This window comes from Sinohyriopsis cumingii, chromosome 3 (assembly GCF_028554795.1).
Source record: "Sinohyriopsis cumingii isolate HCF-2022 chromosome 3, ASM2855479v2, whole genome shotgun sequence".
NCBI lineage: Eukaryota > Metazoa > Mollusca > Bivalvia > Unionida > Unionidae > Sinohyriopsis > Sinohyriopsis cumingii.
Window position 1 is genome coordinate 12,436,611 of NC_142963.1, and position 19,167 is coordinate 12,455,777.

General features: G+C 35.2%; 1 protein-coding gene across 2 annotated transcripts in view; it reads right to left on the bottom strand.

The window, feature by feature from the left end:
- LOC149802465 (cAMP-dependent protein kinase regulatory subunit-like) overlaps positions 1-19,167 on the bottom strand; it is a 255,972-nt gene that overhangs the window by 81,977 nt on the left and 154,828 nt on the right. For both annotated transcript variants that reach the window (XR_016420033.1, XM_089951712.1), the window contains exons 3-6: positions 16,662-16,753; positions 11,293-11,354; positions 2,547-2,593; positions 426-524 (exon numbers count right to left, since the gene is read on the bottom strand). Coding sequence is in view for 1 of the 2 variants with exons in the window: in XM_089951712.1 (XP_089807838.1) it covers positions 426-524; positions 2,547-2,593; positions 11,293-11,354; positions 16,662-16,753 (300 nt within the window). In the remaining variant the exon portion in view is untranslated. The remainder of the gene's footprint in view (positions 1-425; positions 525-2,546; positions 2,594-11,292; positions 11,355-16,661; positions 16,754-19,167) is intronic.

The window sequence follows — 19,167 nt, forward strand, 5'->3', positions numbered from 1 at the left end:
GACAAAATTCTTGTTTCAGAGCCCAATATGCCAATGAAATTTAGTTTAACAGCCTGTCAAGCTGAAGAAGCCAGATGTGTAAGCAGTTGTGTATCTAAAGAAATGATCGATGTCACAAGAAATGCAATGATACCTCTACTGATGTGACTTATGTCATGATAAGTACTTTAAGGGAAAATGGTAAATAGTTAAATAAAATTGTTTACTGTGCAAAGTACATTTTCACATGTCCCAAGAGCATGAATTCATAATAAATTTTTGCAAGATTCATGCAACAGCGCTTCCTGATAACATCTCTGAATAAGTGACTTCAATATACTTCATTGAATGTCCTTTGCTGAAAGATTTCACGTTATTCCAACAAATGAATTCATTCCTTTTTCCCACACAAATTCTGTAAAGTTAATAAATTTCTAGAGTGTTACCTTGACAGTGGCTGCCCTTGGGGTGCCGTAGATAAGAGCCAGTTCTCCGAAACTTCCCCCCTCTCCAATCGTCGTTACATGCTCTCCATTCACATATACCTGAAGTTAAACAGCATTAACATTTTTCATGTAGAATTTGTAGAGTAAATAATTTTAGTTTTATAAAATTCCATTCTTTAAAAAGTTTTTAAATTATACACGTTCCATTAAAGGTGGAATTATGAAAAGTGTTGTTATACTTTACTAATATTCATCTAATCAAATTTTCAGTCTACTATGAAGATGCAAGAGCTATACTGGAATACAACAACAGAAACTGCCCCCAATGGGCTTTTCATGTTCTACTATTAAGATGCAAGAGATATATTGGAATACAATACAGAAATTGCCCCAGTAATAAAATTAGTTTGTGAATTTAAATCCAGACTGAAGCAAAAGTCTTTCTTTTGTTGGAATTAAGTAAGAAGTCCACTACTATAACCACAACTCCCACCTGCACTATAACTTTATATTAAGTTTTAATTATTTTACTGATGTTATGTATATTTATATTATGTGCATTATTAACATAATAATAGTATTTGTAAGGGTCAGGTAGTTAGTAGCATTTTCAACATTAATATCCTAGGATCATAGGGTGTACTTTAAAGATGAGTCATGAATCAAGTATGTTGCTTCATTAAGCTCCAAGGTTGAGTCGTACTGTTATTACAAAAAAATATCTGATCTGACAAGGACACAAGTTCTTATGAAAGGCCAAGCTGACCTATTTATCATTGCTAGGTGTTAGAACAGCTGACATGTTTAGAGTGATTTTGATAAACCAAGATGATTATTGAAAGCCTCTTATCCTACATAATGCGTACTGGTATTCTGTATTAAAATATAGTCATTTCAGAGAATTTGGCATTCTTAGTAGTACTATCAGTCTTGGAAGAGTTCTATTAAGAGAAATTCATTTATTTAATTAAATCATTTGCTGGAATTACAGTGCTCAAAATGTAGTTGCATATTTAATAGCTGTCACAGAAATACTGAGAATTCATTTAAGGACACCTGGATACATAGCTGTATTGGGGTTACTGTGAATTTATTTCAAGACATTCCAAGATTATATCACAGTGATTCTTCTGTACGGTTGGTACATCAGTATATCACAGTGATTCTTCTGTATGGTTGGTACATCAGTATATCACAGTGATTCTTCTGTACAGTTGGTGCATCAGTATATCACAGTGATTCTTCTGTACGGTTGGTACATCAGTATATCACAGTGATTCTTCTGTACGGTTGGTACATCAGTATAGAACAATGACTTTGACCTTTGACCTTTGAGATTTTTATGCCCAAATCAAGAAACTTCTCCATACCTTAAGTGCAAGCTTTCCACAAACTCTTTTCACAGTATCTGTAAAATTTCTTAATTGTAGATACAGGATAACAAGAGTTATTGTGTGGAAACCAAACTTTTTCGGTCCGAAACATTTTTACTTTATCACCAATCAATCCCAAAATGTTGAATGTTATTCTTAGCACCATGTAAAAGCCATCCACAAAATCTGGTGGCTTTCAATGGTGGAGAACTCATTATTGCATGGAAATGAACAGATGGACAGCAGTGTAATACATTCTACCTAACAGTCAGTGTATTAAAAAATATACAATAACATAATATAACAGGCAATTTCTGTACTGTGTAGTTTTGGCAAATTACTTTTTACGAAACATTTGTATGTTAAAGTTTGGCAATTTATGCTAAATCTGACATGTTGACTAAATTCATAAAAATTTAAAGAAGTGAAATGTTTCCCCATATAAGATACATTTTCCCAGTCAAAACCGATGTCCATGCCACCCCAAAAATTATCATTTTATCAGTTAAAAAAAATGATGTCCTTGTCACTCCAAAAAATATCATTTCAGAGTGCTCATGCTGCATGGTCTGCTTTTCATTTTTGAGTTGCTTTCATATCATCCATCATTTCATTTTGAAATATTTGGATTGATCTATTAAATTTTGAATACACTACATATTACACAATTCAATACATTTTCATTTAAAAAATACTATCATGTACTTTCATCAATTTAGTGGATTAGAACAAAACTTGATAAACTTACATCGACTTCACCACTGTCAATGACATAGAAGTTATCCCCTTCATCACCTGAAATTCAGCAAAAAAAGCATCAATCACAAAATTGTACAAATCAACATAATTCTGTAAATTTTGTGAAACTAAATGGTACAAAATGTATTCATGCTAAACAGTAACACTGTATTCATAATGTAACATGGCCAACTGTCAAAACTACTAAACAGGAACACTATATTCATAATGAAACATGGCCAACTGTCAAAACTACTACACAGTAACACTATGTTCATAATGTAACATGGCCAACTGTCAAAACTACTACACAGTAACACTATATTCATAATGTAACATGGCCAACTGTCAAAACTACTAAACAATAACACTATATTCATAATGTAAGATGACCAACTGTCAAAACTATACTACACAGTAACACTATATTCAGGGCCGGCGCCAAACCTGGCCATACTATCTGACGCCCTAGGCAAGGTTAGATTCTGGCGCCCCCACCCCCCACCCCCAGGAAAATATGTTTCAAAATTTATAAACAATAAAAAAAAATTAAAAATGCGCCCCCTGAAATCAGCACCCTAGGCAGCTGCCTAGTTTGCCTATATGGTAGCGCCGGCCCTGACTATATTCTTAATGTAACATGGCCAACTGTCAAAACTATACTGCACATTTTTTTGTGCAAAACTTTTAACAGTGCTAAAATAATTAACTGTCAGACTTTTAATTCATTTGACTTAAGAAGTGTGTGACCATCTTGTGATAGGGCTAGCCAAAAAATAACTTGTCATTTCTCTTAAATGAATCTTTGGAAATCAAAAGGAAATTGGTAAAATGTCTAATGGACCTTGTTTAGGATGGACTATTTTATCATGGCATGCACAGCTAAATTTTTTTTACTTCTAGTACATGCAAGAGGGGGGTTGCATGCACAGAGATAAAATTTACACTTCTAGTGTGTGTAAATGTTGGTGGCATTGACAGAGTATAATCTTTACTTCTAGTGTGTAATGGGGGATGGAGAGTTCAGACTTTAGCCTCCTGGACCCATTTTGCACAAACTTGAACTGATTCTAATTGCCTTGTAGCTTAACATGCCATTGTGCTACTTGGTCCAAACTGATTTAGTTCTTAAAAAGGAAGAATTTTACTCAAAATAAAACACTGGTCCTAAAATCGCTGCTTTTGCGGCTGGAACTATACACTAGGGATGAAACAACAGACTTATGCCATGTATCATGAAACACAACCTTAGTTACAATATGCCATGTATCATGAAGAAAACCTTAGATAAAATATACCATGTATCATGATACACAACCTTAGTTACAATATGCCATGTATCATGACACACAACTGTTACAATATGCCATGTATCATAAGACACACAACCTTAGTTACAATATGCAATGTATCATGATACACAACATTAGTTACAATATGCTATGTATCATTATACACAACCTTAGTTACAAAATGATATGTATCATGATACAAAACCTTAGTTACAAAATGATATGTATCATGATACAAAACCTTAGTTACAATATGCCATATATCATGATACACAACCTTAGTTACAAAATGATATGTATCATGATACACAACCTTAGTTACAAAATGATATGTATCATGATACACAACCTTAGTTACAAAATGATATATATCATGATACACAACCTTTGTTACAATATGCCATATATCATGATACACAACCTTAGTTACAAAATGATATGTATCATGATACACAACCTTAGTTACAAAATGATATGTATCATGATACAAAACCTTAGTTACAATATGCCATATATCATGATACAAAACCTTAGTTACAATATGCCATATATCATGATACAAAACCTTAGTTACAATATGCCATATATCATGATACACAACCTTAGTTACAAAATGATATGTATCATGATACACAACCTTAGTTACAAAATGATATGTATCATGACACACAACCTTAGTTACAATATGCCATGCTTCATGACACACAACCTTAGTTACAATATGCCACATATCAAGATACACAACCTTAGTTACAATACATATAGATACATTTAAAGATTAAGATGCAAACAACAACAAACATTTCACTGGCACTGAAGATAAAATGTAACTGTTATAAGGTAAATATCATGCTGAATCAATTCTCCGCCTCTCTGCAGTTTTGCATGCAGGACCCCAAGGACAGGTCCTATGACCCCTACCTCCAAATCTAAGTAACACACATCAAGGGTGTGTATTAAAACGGCAAAAAATTTCATTGCTTTTAAATACAAAAATTTGATATAATTAAAAAAATGTCTTTGCTGTTTTCTAAAAGCTTACAAATTAATCTTTGATAACTTTTACTGACATCATAACTCCTGGACAAAAGGTATTACCCCATGTAAAGTTATATAAAGTCATGCCCTACTGCCTTCACAATAAATCACATATCCATTAGTTCTTTAAAGTCATGACCTATCATCTTCACAGTGGATCACAGTGAAAAAGGTCATGCCCTACTGCCTTCACAATGTACATTATTGGTCCTTTAGTTCATGGCCTGTGGCAGCTAATGAAATCCACACAAATTCAAACCCCATGATTTAAAGTGAATTCACACTAGATATTCGCTTTCAGATAGTGAGTGATTTAGATGAAGGAGTAAACCTAATGCAAATGACATTATTGTCTGAGACTTTGAAAATCTTCAGTAGACAACAAATGAACCAGATCATTATAAAGCAATATTTCCTTCTGATGCCAACTTCCCACAGACCACTGAGACCATTTATTGTCAAATCCCAGCTAAGCTAAAACAAATGAAAAAGTAAAACCCAAAGTCAATTACAACAAAAAACTTTATTACTATACTGAAGACAAATAATCACTCACTACATTACCATATTTCAGACTTGCAAACTGATTTTTTGGGGATGTACCAAGACTTTCATTAATGTTGCTTTTGGCTTCAATGCAGTATTTAGCACAAAGATCTCTCCCTCTTGGTTAATATTAAAGTTGCTGTAAGGCTTCAATACGGTATTTAAGACAAGGATCTCTCCCTCTGTGTTTATATTTAAACAATATGAAGCTGTCTGACATCCCACATCCAACATGAACTTCTCTCCCTCTAAGGGCTGCAGGTTCAATACAAGCATAGGCCAGCCTGGGGCAGGTTCAATACAAGCCTAGGCCAGCCTGGGGCAGGTTCAGTACAAGCCTAGGCCAGCCTGGGGCAGATGCCTCAGTGTGTCCCAGAGAAAAGTGCTTCCTCAGCATGTTAAAGCCAATAAGGTATAAAAATGATAATGGGTTACAACATAGATGTATTTGTCACAAATTAATCTGGATTATTACAAATACAATTATATGAACCTTGAAACACATGTACAGTATGTATCATGTATGCCATCATAGCAACCCAAAGGGGTGTTGTGAAAGATATGCCATCATGGCAACCCAAAGGGGTGTTGTGAAAGATATGCCATCATAGCAACCCAAAGGGGTGTTGTGAAAGATATGCCATCATAGCAACCCAAAGGGGTGTTGTGAAAGATATGCCATCATAGCAACCCTAAGGGGTGTTGTGAAAGATATGCCATCATAGCAACCCAAAGGGGTGTTGTGAAAGATATGCCATCATAGCAACCCAAAGGGGTGTTGTGAAAGATATGCCATCATAGCAACCCAAAGGGGTGTTGTGAAAGATATGCCATCATAGCAACCCTAAGGGGTGTTGTGAAAGATATGCCATCATAGCAACCCAAAGGGGTGTTGTGAAAGATATGCCATCATAGCAACCCTAAGGGGTGTTGTGAAAGATATGCCATCATAGCAACCCAAAGGGGTGTTGTGAAAGATATTTGAGCCTAATCCAAGTTTTAGAAAATTTAAAGTTATTTGTTTGCTAATGTGATAAGTTGATACATTCTTTTGTAAGACCCAGAACCATCCTGTGAGTTTTTGTTTGACTTTAACATAACTTCTAATTTGCTGAATCAGTGTGTTACTAGCCCACTCTGATAAATATCTAAGCCTGGTGTTGACATCCCATTCAGAGCTTCCCTTTCTCTTACAATAATAGCGTTTCTAAAAATGTGTAGACTTCAATGTTACTACTTTCTCTTTTTATAAACAAGCAGTGTGATGTCAATATGTTTTAGAGGGTTTCAGCTATAGTGTAAACGTAATCATCCCACTTTAGTTACAGTGTTTAGAAGACTATCTATACAGCAATTAACATACATATGATGAAAATTCAATCTACTGTAAGTTTTTGTCCATTTAATTTTATGGGGGGGGGGTTTGGAGGGAACTAATCTTTGATCTCAAGAAAATTCATTTCTTTTTCTTCAAATATCATAAATATAACATGGTGTTATCTTGCTATCAATCAAAGTAAGATTTTTCTCACCTACAAGAAAGTTTAACATTTTTAACAATTCCCAGGCCTCTATCCCCAGAAAATGAAATTGTTGGTGCTTAATATAATTGCAGTATACCATGGTGCATATTGTGGTATGTTTGGACATACTGCAGTATACCATGGTGTATATTGTGATATGTTTGGACATACTGCAGTATACCATGGAACAAAATATTTGGTGTTACCATGCTCTAAACATTTCAGAGTATATAAAATTGGTTTATTTTCTTATTTCAACATCAAATGTTACTATAAAATTCAGATTTACACAATGTGTCTGTTAGACTGAAAGATCTTTGGGTATTAAATTTAAGAGGCAATAAAGTGCTCAGCATCTTCACTGTCAATGCCACTGGTACATATTGGGGAGTTAACTAAATTCACCTTTTAAAGAACATATTGGAGGGGGCAATATGAGGGTAGGGACTATATGAGGGTAGGGACAATATGAGGGTAGGGACTATATGAGGGTAGGGACAATATGAGGGTAGGGACTATATGAGGGTAGGGACAATATGAGGATGGGGACAATATGAGGGTAGGGGCAATATGAGGGTAGGGACTATATGAGGGTAGGGACAATATGAGGGTAGGGACTATATGAGGGTAGGGACATTATGAGGGTAGGAACTATATGAGGGTAGGGACAATATGAGGGTAGGGACATTATGAGGGTAGGGACAATATGAGGGTAGGGACATTATGAGGGTAGGGACAATATGAGGGTAGGGACAATATGAGGGTCCAAATTTAACATAGGATATTATGGGGACTTTTGGCAATATGGTGATAGACCCATTAGTCGAATTAAATGTTTTCAAAGATTTAATGATTATGAGCTTTCAGACATCTTCAGGGACAGTCCCAAAGACATGGGAGAAAGGACATGAGAAAAACAAAACAAAGATTGGTAGATGATATGATGCTTTGGGAGTTACGAAGATGCCTCATAAGGCCTTTGGGAGTTACGGAGATACCTCATAAGGCCTCTGGGAGTTATATAGATGCCTCATAAGACCTCTGGGAGTTAGATGCCTCATAAGGCCTCTGGGAGTTACATAGATGCCTTATAAGGCCTCTGGGAGTTACACAGATGCCTCATAAGGCCTTTGGGAGTTACACAGATGCCTCATAAGGCCTTTGGGAGTTACATAGATGCCTCATAAGGCCTTTGGGAGTTACATAGATGCCTCATAAGACCTCTGGGAGTTACATAGATGCCTTATAAGGCCTCTGGGAGTTACATAGATGCCTTATAAGGCCTCTGGGAATTACATAGATGCCTTATAAGGCCTCTGGGAGTTACATAGATGCCTCATAAGGTCTCTGGGAGTTACATAGATGCCTCATAAGGCCTTTGGGAGTTACAAAGATGCCTCATAAGGCCACTTTAGTTAGGTACTTGAGTGTTTATAATCATATATAATATGCATGATCCCTTCTTCCTTTCTTGATAAAGAATTCAGCAACCAGTTTCTGCATAAAAAGTTCTCAAGACCAATACCAGCTTCCAACAATTTTTTCCCCTCTAATCTGTCCAAATCTTCAATATAACACTTGTTCTACATGTGAGAAACATATTCTAAAACTGAAAATATGAATAGTATATAAAGTTTGGCCAAACTTGTCTTGTGAAAAGTGTTTAGTCATGCAACATCAATATTTACATGCTTATGATTATACTGATATGATCAATTCATTTAGCATGTTAACCCTAACCCAACATCATTACTTACATGCTTATGATTATATTGATATGATCAATCCATTTAGCATGTTAACCCTAACCCAACATCATTACTTACATGCTTATGATTATATTGATATGATCAATTCATTTAGCATGTTAACCCTAACCCAACATCATTACTTACATGCTTATGATTATATTGATATGATCAATTCATTTAGCATGTTAACCCTAACCCAACATCATTACTTACAAGCTTATGATTATATTGATATGATCAATCCATTTAGCATGTTAACCCTAACCCAACATCATTACTTACATGCTTATGATTATATTGATATGATCAATTCATTTAGCATGTTAACCCTAACCCAACATCATTACTTACATGCTTATGATTATATTGATATGATCAATCCATTTAGCATGTTAACCCTAACCCAACATCATTACTTACATGCTTATGATTATACTGATATGATCAATTCATTTAGCATGTTAACCCTAACCCAACATCATTACTTACAAGCTTATGATTATATTGATATGATCAATTCATTTAGCATGTTAACCCTAACCCAACATCATTACTTACAAGCTTATGATTATATTGATATGATCAATCCATTTAGCATGTTAACCCTAACCCAACATCATTACTTACATGCTTATGATTATATTGATATGATCAATCCATTTAGCATGTTAACCCTAACCCAACATCAATATTTACAAGCTTATGATTATATTGATATGATCAATTCATTTAGCATGTTAACCCTAACCCAACATCATTATTTACATGCTTATGATTATACTGATATGATCAATTCATTTAGCATGTTAACCCTAACCCAACATCATTACTTACATGCTTATGATTATACTGATATGATCAATCCATTTAGCATAATGTTAGTCTGAAGTATCTCTCATTTTTATCAAGAAGTAAATACATATTGTGAAAAGAGCAATTTGGAAGTCAGTTTGCCTGCATGCGATCAATAGAATTTCTGTTTCTGAAGTGTTATGTTATTTGCCCATGCATTAGATTTGTCAAGATCACTGTTTATAATCCTTTGTACTTGTGTAGGATCTGTAGAAGAAGTTGCAATTGAAGTGTCATCAGTAAACAGCATCAGAAGCAAGCTAAAGTTGTCTGCTATTTCAGTGACATTAAAAAGTAACAGTAAAGGCTCCAGCACAGAAACTCTGGGAACTCCATCAGTTTCCTGACACTGTCTTACCAATACAGCCATATTTGCTATTAGAACATTTCTAGTTTTGTCAGATGGTTCAAATTATTAGCACCACCCATTGCTTGCATGTTTCAGGACAGGAGTGTTTAACCAGAGATTGAATCTACCCATGAATATAGTCACATCATATATTAATAATGTGACAAGATACTTAAATTGCTTTCACTGGTTTGTAACCTTTCCTTGAACTTTCCCTTGTACACATTGGTTTTGATTCTGGCATTGCTTCTAGCTCAAGAGAATAAACCCTTATTCATTTTTTTACATCTTATCATTTTATATGTATATCAGAACAAAGTCGTCTTTATAACAGGTGATCTTAAGCAATCAAGTGCAGATGATCTTGTGGGCAAAATTTGCATTGCAGCTTACATGTCTTTGTACAGTCACTCCTGGTGATATTTTGCGGAAAAACAGAATTAAGAGCAATGAAACCAAAACTGTGTGTTTGTTTCCATGCCCATTTTGGGCAGTGAAAAGGGACAGACACTATTTCAAGACAGCTAAAATCCACCCTGTAAGCTGCTGTCACCAAGACTGATATCTTAAACTACAAAGCACATGATTGGCATTCACTAGTGTTACTTTTCAGACAAGGTATCTGGCTACTATATTTCCAACAGAATCCTATCTTATCAGACTTGTCATTCTGTGCAAACCCATTTGGTTGTCATTCTGTGCAAACCCATTTGGATCAGCTCCAACCCGATGTTATTAAATTTAGTAAATGCATTCATTGTGTTCAGTTGCATTTGCATAATAAATTCTCATGATTTGTGAAGTAGAGTGATTTGCCTTTTTACCCTATTTACTTCTGTCACAGGATACACAAAAAATATCTCATGGGGTCCCTTAGGGTATCAAGGGTTCAATGAAACTGGAAATTTAAACGATACTTACCAAACTGAAGTTTGATGACAATTTCATCGAACCTGTTGCACCCTTAGGGACCATGTGCCCACCTACCCACCCTTTCTCTCATCTTGTATCCCACGAAGTCTCTAAAGACAGACCAGTCATGAGTCCTATGCATCATCCCATTTGATCCCTAAGGGTAGTACAGGTTCAATGAAATTATCATCAAACTATATCTCAGTATAATTTAATTTTCCCATTTTGTTCTAATTAAAATTTCTAAGTATTACACCTTATGCATTTTGATACTGAATGTTTTTATTCAGAAAACACATTGTCTGGATAAAAAGAGTGTCTCTAATTGGGAGTGGATTCTTAACAAAGGTACCTTCTGATTCATACCTAATATTTGCTTCATGGAATTCACATCAATCCAGATTTCAGTCATTGAATCAAACTTCAAACTCAAAAGCAATCATTGTAAAAGATGACAAAAAATGAGCCAACAAGGAAATACGTTTGGCCTTACCTTGCTGTATAATAGTTTCTCCAGCATGTCTGTGCACCGGAAACATGGCATCAAATATATCACTGTAAAAAAATAAGAAAGCAATGTATTATCCATAATGGGTCTTTGTGTGTATGTGTATAACAAAGTTACATTCACCATATAGATACAATACTTGTATGCATCTGGAAAACAAGTATGCCACAACTGCTAGCAAAGCATGAGTGTCATAACCTCCTGCCCCATCTATATAAAATACTGAAAATACAACATGGTCCATTACACTCAATTCTAGAACTCACATGAGCTATGGGAACATCTACATCACTGGTCTAATAAGTTTATCAAATTTCATAGAGATATGAAACTAAGGTGTGGATAATGAATAGATGGGCAAACAGACTGATGAAAAAATTAAAAATCTTTAAAGTGAAGAAATATGGGAATCAAAAAAGCCCTACTACACCAAAAGATTAATATATGTTCCAAAATTTATGAGATATCTGAAACAGGTTTGAGTTTTGCCCTGAAACAGGTGTGGATAATCAGTGGATTTGATACCAGAAAATGGGGTTTGAGAGTAATATTTTAGAAATGAAGGTCAAAATAATAGATGGATGGATGTATGGATGGATCGAGAAAAAAATGTTTAAAAGGAAGAATTTAAAGAGCAAAAAGCATATTTGGACCACTAGAGTAACATGGGTACCAAGTTTAATGAGATACTTTGAACATTTTGAACTACACACCAGGGAGTAATGTGTGGATAATGCATAGTCTAAAAAAGAGATCAATACATTAACAAGGTCAGGGCCTGCATATAAAGCCCATGATCAAAGCATTGCTGTACAATGTGTGACCTTGACCCCAAGGTCAAAGGATTGAGTGAACAGGTTACAAAAAAATATGTCCTAACTTCATAATGATTCATCCCAAGTATGAATAAAATCCATGCAGGGGTTTCAGAAAGATAAGCAAGCGATCAAAGTGTGCCTGATATCAATCACCTACTTAACATACCATAACAGTTTTACCATTTCGTAAAGCAGGGTTATGCAGCATTGTAACAACACAGCCTATGCAAATAATCTCCCAAGCTAATATGCTGTCAACTGCAACAAATTTACAATAGTCTCACAAAAAAAGTCTTACCAAAGATAAAAGGAAAATTAACATGCATAGTCTCTTGCCAAGAACTTAAGCCAACCAAAATCAGTAAAAGTTAAGTTGACAGATGAAGCTTTCATTTGCTGTCTTCAGAGTTACGTCTTTCACATGAATTTAAATTGTAATTCACAGGTTGCTGTTTCTTAGACCAATTGTTTCTGTATCCATGGTAATTAAATCTGGAAGTGTTTCAGAAGGAAACACATTTTGAAAGCTATTTCTGAATAGATCCGAAAACACCAAATCCCAGGTGATCTTTCAATAACATACGTGTACTGCCTAGTTGTGCAAGAAACATTGTTTTGCATTGGCTATTTGGCTCGCACATGAGCAGAAAAGTAAAAGTTGGAGTACTCTTTTTTTGTTGCTAAACGGAGCCATTATTTTTGTTTCGAGACCACTCTTTATTCCAAATGCCCATCTTATCCTACTTTTTGCAAAGGTTCATCTGTCTGTTTGCAGTTCATACTGGTGTGCCTTAGATCTGAGACCAAAAAGTCTAAAATCCGGACACAAAATGGGATTCTGACCATGGGCGAATTTTGCATTAAAAAAAGTTGGGTCCAAAAAATGAGTTTTTTTTCTATCTGTATTTTGTAGTGCAAGTAGAACTTCCAGATTATTTGGTATCATTGTAGAGCTACATCTGTCTAACTTTCTATAATACCATCCACTTTAGTGTATCATGCATGACCATGACGCTACTGAGCTCAGCAGTAGGCTCCTACCTCCTGCCACGTTAACTCGTTGCTAGGGGTTAATGTGTTAAGAGCTAGAAATAAAAAATACACTCAAAAAAATTTGTGATCAATGGCAATGAATATATGAAATGCCATTAAATAATGCAAACTACATGAGAGAACATACAAATGAGAGCTGTCTAAAGCACTTAAACTTGGCAATAATACTATCAAAGTCTGTTTTACCAAACACATCAAACCTGTCAACTTGGCAATGTGTGTGTGTGTGTGTGATTTGGATTTTTAATGTAGCTTTAACAATTTTTCAGTCATATCGCTAAGATCTCTGCAGTGTGGCAGTTTACAGTGATGTCTAGCACTGGGGCATCATGCCACAGACACGTAGCATGATGTCCTGTCTAGTCACATTATCCTGACACCAGGCCGACCAGTCCTAACACTAACCTCTTAATGCTGAGCACCAAGTGAGGCTGCTGTTAGTGCCATTTTTGTAAGTTTTTGGTATGACTCATCCGGGGATCAAACCCACAACCTCCCACATCTGAGGCAGATGCTCTAACCACTAGGTCACCGGAGTGGTTCAACTTTGCAATAATACTATCAAACCTGTTTCCAATAACTGACACATTTCAACTGTGGCATAGTTTTTATAAATAAGTCTCTACCAATCGATTTATAAACATAAATATGTTTTTACAAGAAATGTGTTTTTCCTGGAGCAAAATCTACATTAGAACAAAACATGAATTCTTTAAACTTTTCTCTAGTTATAACTTACAAATCATTTTAATTGCAAATGTGGGCTATTTAACACATTAACCCCTGGAGCTTTCTGTCATTTTTGCTTAAAAATCGAGTAGGAAACACATTTTGAAAGCTATTTCTGAATAGACTCGAAAACACCAAATCCCCGGTCATCTTTCAATAACATACTGCCTAGTTGTGTTAGAAACATCATTTTTCATTGGCTATTTGACTCACGCATGAGCAGAAGGGTAAAAGTTTGACTTTTCTTTTTTTTTTTTTTTTTGCTAAACGGAACCATTATTTTTGTATGGAGACCACTCTTTATTCCAAATGCCCATCTTATCCTACTTTTTGCAAAGGCTCATCTGTTTGTTTGCAGTTCGTACTGGTGTGCCTTAGATCTGAGACCAAAAAGTCTAAAATCCGGACACAAAATGGGATTCTGACCATGGGCGAATTTTGCATTAAAAAAAGTCGGGTCCAAAAAATGAGGTTTTTCTATCTGTATTTTGTAGTGCAAGTAGAACGTCCAGATTATTTGGTATCATTGTAGAGCTACATCTGTCTACCTTTCTACAATACCATCCATTTTAGTGTATCATGCATGACCATGATGCTACAGAGCTCGGCAGTAGGCTACTACCTCCTGCCCCATAAAGTCGTATTAACAAGTTATTTTTTAAAATACAGTTGTTTTCTTAGAGGGGGAAAACAATATTTCAATACTTGTCTCTATTGCTTAGCTTACTCTTTCTGAAATGGAAAAACCTAGTCCATGCTAGATGCAGTGGAAAAACCTTGTCCATGCTAGATGCAATGGAAAAACATTGTCCATGCTAGATGCACCATCCTCCTATTCTAGAAATTTCTAGTATATGTCATCAATCCCGTCTGATCTGCCATCATTGGCCCATGTGCAATAGAGAGCACTCCACAAATATTACTTACTTCTGACAGAGTGACAGATGTTGGGTGAAGCATTTACATTAGCAACATGCGCAATGGATGGAATTTAGTCATACCTCTAAGCTACTTTCATGTACTGTGGTTAAATTCTTTTTACAAGCTGTAGTTGTGGAAACTGTGCATGATCTAAGCACAAATGTGGTCAAAATAACTGCCCCCATGTCCTTGAAAAATCTGCCAGAAATACTCCAAAGTTTAGCATATACATGTATTAAAATAGGGAAAGTTTTGCCACAGTAGGCAATTCCACCTTCTGAAGTGCAATGAATGAATTACAAAATGTGTAAGTAAGCTAAGTCCAGAATGAAAACTTTCAAAAGATGAAAGAATATTCAAATTGTGCAAAAAATACTGAGTTTTAAATATATGAACAGACACATGCTGATAAAGTTAAGCATCTTGCCCCAGTCCTTTATTGCATAACTAAAATCTGCTAAAAGGTTTGCATTTTAAATGCCTAGCTCCAAAAATACCAAATATCATTCAGGAAAGTCTGTTCAGGTCTCCACATTTAAATGGAAACTTGTGAACCAAATTTAATTTGTCTTGGTCTAGTGAGTCTAGTGTACAACTTGCCTACCAAATTTAATTTGTCCCTGTCTAGTCAGTCTAGTGTACAACTTGCCTACCAAATTTAATTTGTCCCTGTCTAGTCAGTCTAGTGTACAACTTGCCTACCAAATTTAATCTGTCTCTGTCTAGTGAGTCTAGCTTAATCGTGCTAGCTAAGCCAGGTCAAACATACGGATGGACATAGGGATGTATAAAATGGACCAAATTGAGAGTCACCTTGCATAAACACAATTCGAAGAAATCATAACATCAGTTTACAGGCTGACATTCTGATACACTTCCCTGCATTAATTTAAAAGTGTGTTGTACACAAAAACAAATCTACTAAATGCAGTAACAACAATAACAACATACTACTATCAATCTTACAATATTTGTTACAACAATTCTCAAAATCCCCCACCCACCCCATGATTTCTGATTACATTCATGTGAGAAACTTTCCACACTGAATGAAAAAACAAATTTAGTACCCATTCTGAGATCGAAACTAACAAACAAATTGCATTCAAAGAAACGAAGAGTCAATTATTTTCAAATGTTAGGTAAAAGATATTATTTGAAATAGAACATATTACTGACTGACAAGAAACTTGTACTGTTTGAAATTATGTCAGGTAAAAGATATTACTTGAAATAAAACATTAGTGACTGACAAGAAATTTGTACTGACTGACAAGAAACTTGTACTGACTGACAAGAAACTTGTACTGTTTGAAATTATGTCAGGTAAAAGATATTACTTGAAATAAAACATTAGTGACTGACAAGAAATTTGTACTGACTGACAAGAAACTTGTACTGACTGACAAGAAACTTGTACTGTTTAAAATTATGTCAGGTAAAAGATATTACTTGACATAGAACAAATTACTGACTGACAAGAACTTGTACTGACTGAAAGGAAACTTGTACTGTTTGAAATTATGTTTATTACTCTTTCCATAGTCAAATGGCAGAAGCTGAATTTTTTCTAAACTTTCTACACTAATACAAGTTGACTGGTTGTTTGGTTGTCTTACTTATAAAATGAGAGCAAATTTCCTTTACCAACAACACACAGAGGCATGCCTTTATTGATACTGTACCCATGACTTTGCATCACAAGTCCCACACTCTACCATCTACACTAATGGGGAATGTAAAATTATGACTTACTGCTTATAACATGGTTACAAAACATTACAATGGAGAAAATACATGTTATAACAATCAAATAAATCACATTTTGCCTACCTTCTTTCATTGTCATCTAGATGGGAGAATAGGACATTTCTGGCAATAGCTTTGGACAAGGCAGCCATAGTTTTGTAGTCTTTGGGAACTACCTGTAAAGATAAAACTTTTCAACTTCTATTTTGTCATTTACACTCTGTAACAGTCACCTAATGTACAATGTTGTACAGGTGATACTCAATTTACGCCAACTTGATTTACGTGTTTTCGTATTAACACCATTTATAATTAAGAAATAACACTGAATTTGCACCATTGTACTCATTTTTACGCAATTGCTGGTGCCATGTACTGTGACTGACAAGCAGCTGACATTGTGCATTTAAATTACTTTTAGTTTATGTCAATTTCGATTTACACCATAATAACAGGAACTCATCTAAAATATATACTGAGCATCACCTATATAAAATTATGACATTATAGTGATGATAACAGAAAAATATCACAAGGAAAATGTTAAACTAAAATTTTATTTAGCTGTAAGTAACATTTCAGAGTAAAAGCGCCTTTCTTTTAAAAACATCACAGACCGAGAATCTGACCCTTTTTTGAGCCATTCTTTAATCTGAATGATTTAACAACTTTATGAAGAAAGCTGTGAATCCAATGTCAGTCACAAAGTCATAAATACAGCACCAGTAAATCACTAACCAACAGGACTGGTCCAAGTATTTGCTGACCACCAGGACTCGTTGAAGACACCGACTTTATTTAAGTCTTGAAGATAACTTGGTTATTAAATAAAGAAAAAATGAGACTGGTCTGGATTATGTACCTTTATGTACCTCATCTTCAGTTCAGATATGTGAACCTATCTATATCTTGGCAAATCGATCCAATATTCCTGTGCTTTGGGTCTGCGAAATTTATCACTCTGAAATTTATTGTTTTCACTGAAAACAAGGCTTTACAATGACACTCTGCCAGCTATCTACCCTTACCACAGACACTATTCAATTAGTTAGTTGGTATTACATACTAAGGGACTCACGAAATCCAATAAATGTTGCTAGTACAAAGTAATGAAATATCAAATCAATCTGCCAAGATGTAGTATTAAAACTGACATATCGGAACCTTGCCTGGCGAATATGTATGTACCTACAACTGCTGTCATTCAATAATGTAAGGTGTAGTATTAAGGTTGACATATCGGAACCTTGCCTAGCGAATATGTATGTACATGTACCTACAACTGCTGTCATTCAATAATGTAAGGTGTAGTATTAAGGTTGACATATCGGAACCTTGCCTAGCAAATATGTATGTACCTACAACTGCTGTCATTCAATAATGTAAGGTGTAGTATTAAGGTTGACATATCGGAACCTTGCCTAGCAAATATGTATGTACATGTACCTACAACTGCTGTCATTCAATAATGTAAGGTGTAGTATTAAGGTTGACATATCGGAACCTTGCCTAGCGAATATGTATGTACATGTACCTACAACTGCTGTCATTCAATAATGTAAGGTGTAGTATTAAGGTTGACATATCGGAACCTTGCCTAGCAAATATGTATGTACCTACAACTGCTGTCATTCAATAATGTAAGGTGTAGTATTAAGGTTGACATATCGGAACCTTGCCTAGCAAATATGTATGTACATGTACCTACAACTGCTGTCATTCAATAATGTAAGGTGTAGTATTAAGGCTGACATATCGGAACCTTGCCTAGCGAATATGTATGTACCTACAACTGCTGTCATTCAATAATGTAAGTTCTACTGGATTAATTTTTCAAAAGTTGCAATTCAGCTTTGCAGTTAATCAAACTAATCAACAGTGTAAATGAACCCAACTCACTTCTGATCAAACTGAAAGCTTAAAATGAACAAATACGAAAAAGTGAAACTCAAGCTTGAAGCCCATCTTATCAATGCTACATCCCTCATCCAGCTTGTTTTCTATCCTGTGCACCAATATTCAGAAATGAATGTAAAACGATTCTTCGGTGGACAGATAATTTTCAATTGGCAAGTCATCCATGTCTGAGAAATGAAGTCTGGAAATAGGGTTAAGAATTAGTGGCTATACAAACAGAAATCTGGCAGTCTGGAAACAGGGTTAAGAATTACTGGCAATACAAACAGAAATCTGGCAGACTGGAAACAGGGTTAAGAATTACTGGCTATACAATCAGAAATCTGGCAGTCTGGAAACAGGGTTAAGAATTACTGGCTACACAAACAGAAATCTGGCAGACTAGAAACAGGGTTAAGAATTACTGGCTATACAATCAGAAATCTGGCAGTCTGGAAACAGGGTTAAGAATTACTGGCTATACAATCAGAAATCTGGCAGTCTGGAAACAGGGTTAAGAATTACTGGCTACACAAACAGAAATCTGGCAGTCTGGAAACAGGGTTAAGAATTACTGGCAATACAAACAGAAATCTGGCAGTCTGGAAACAGGGTTAAGAATTACTGGCTATACAATCAGAAATCTGGCAGTCTGGAAACAGGGTTAAGAATTACTGGCTACACAAACAGAAAT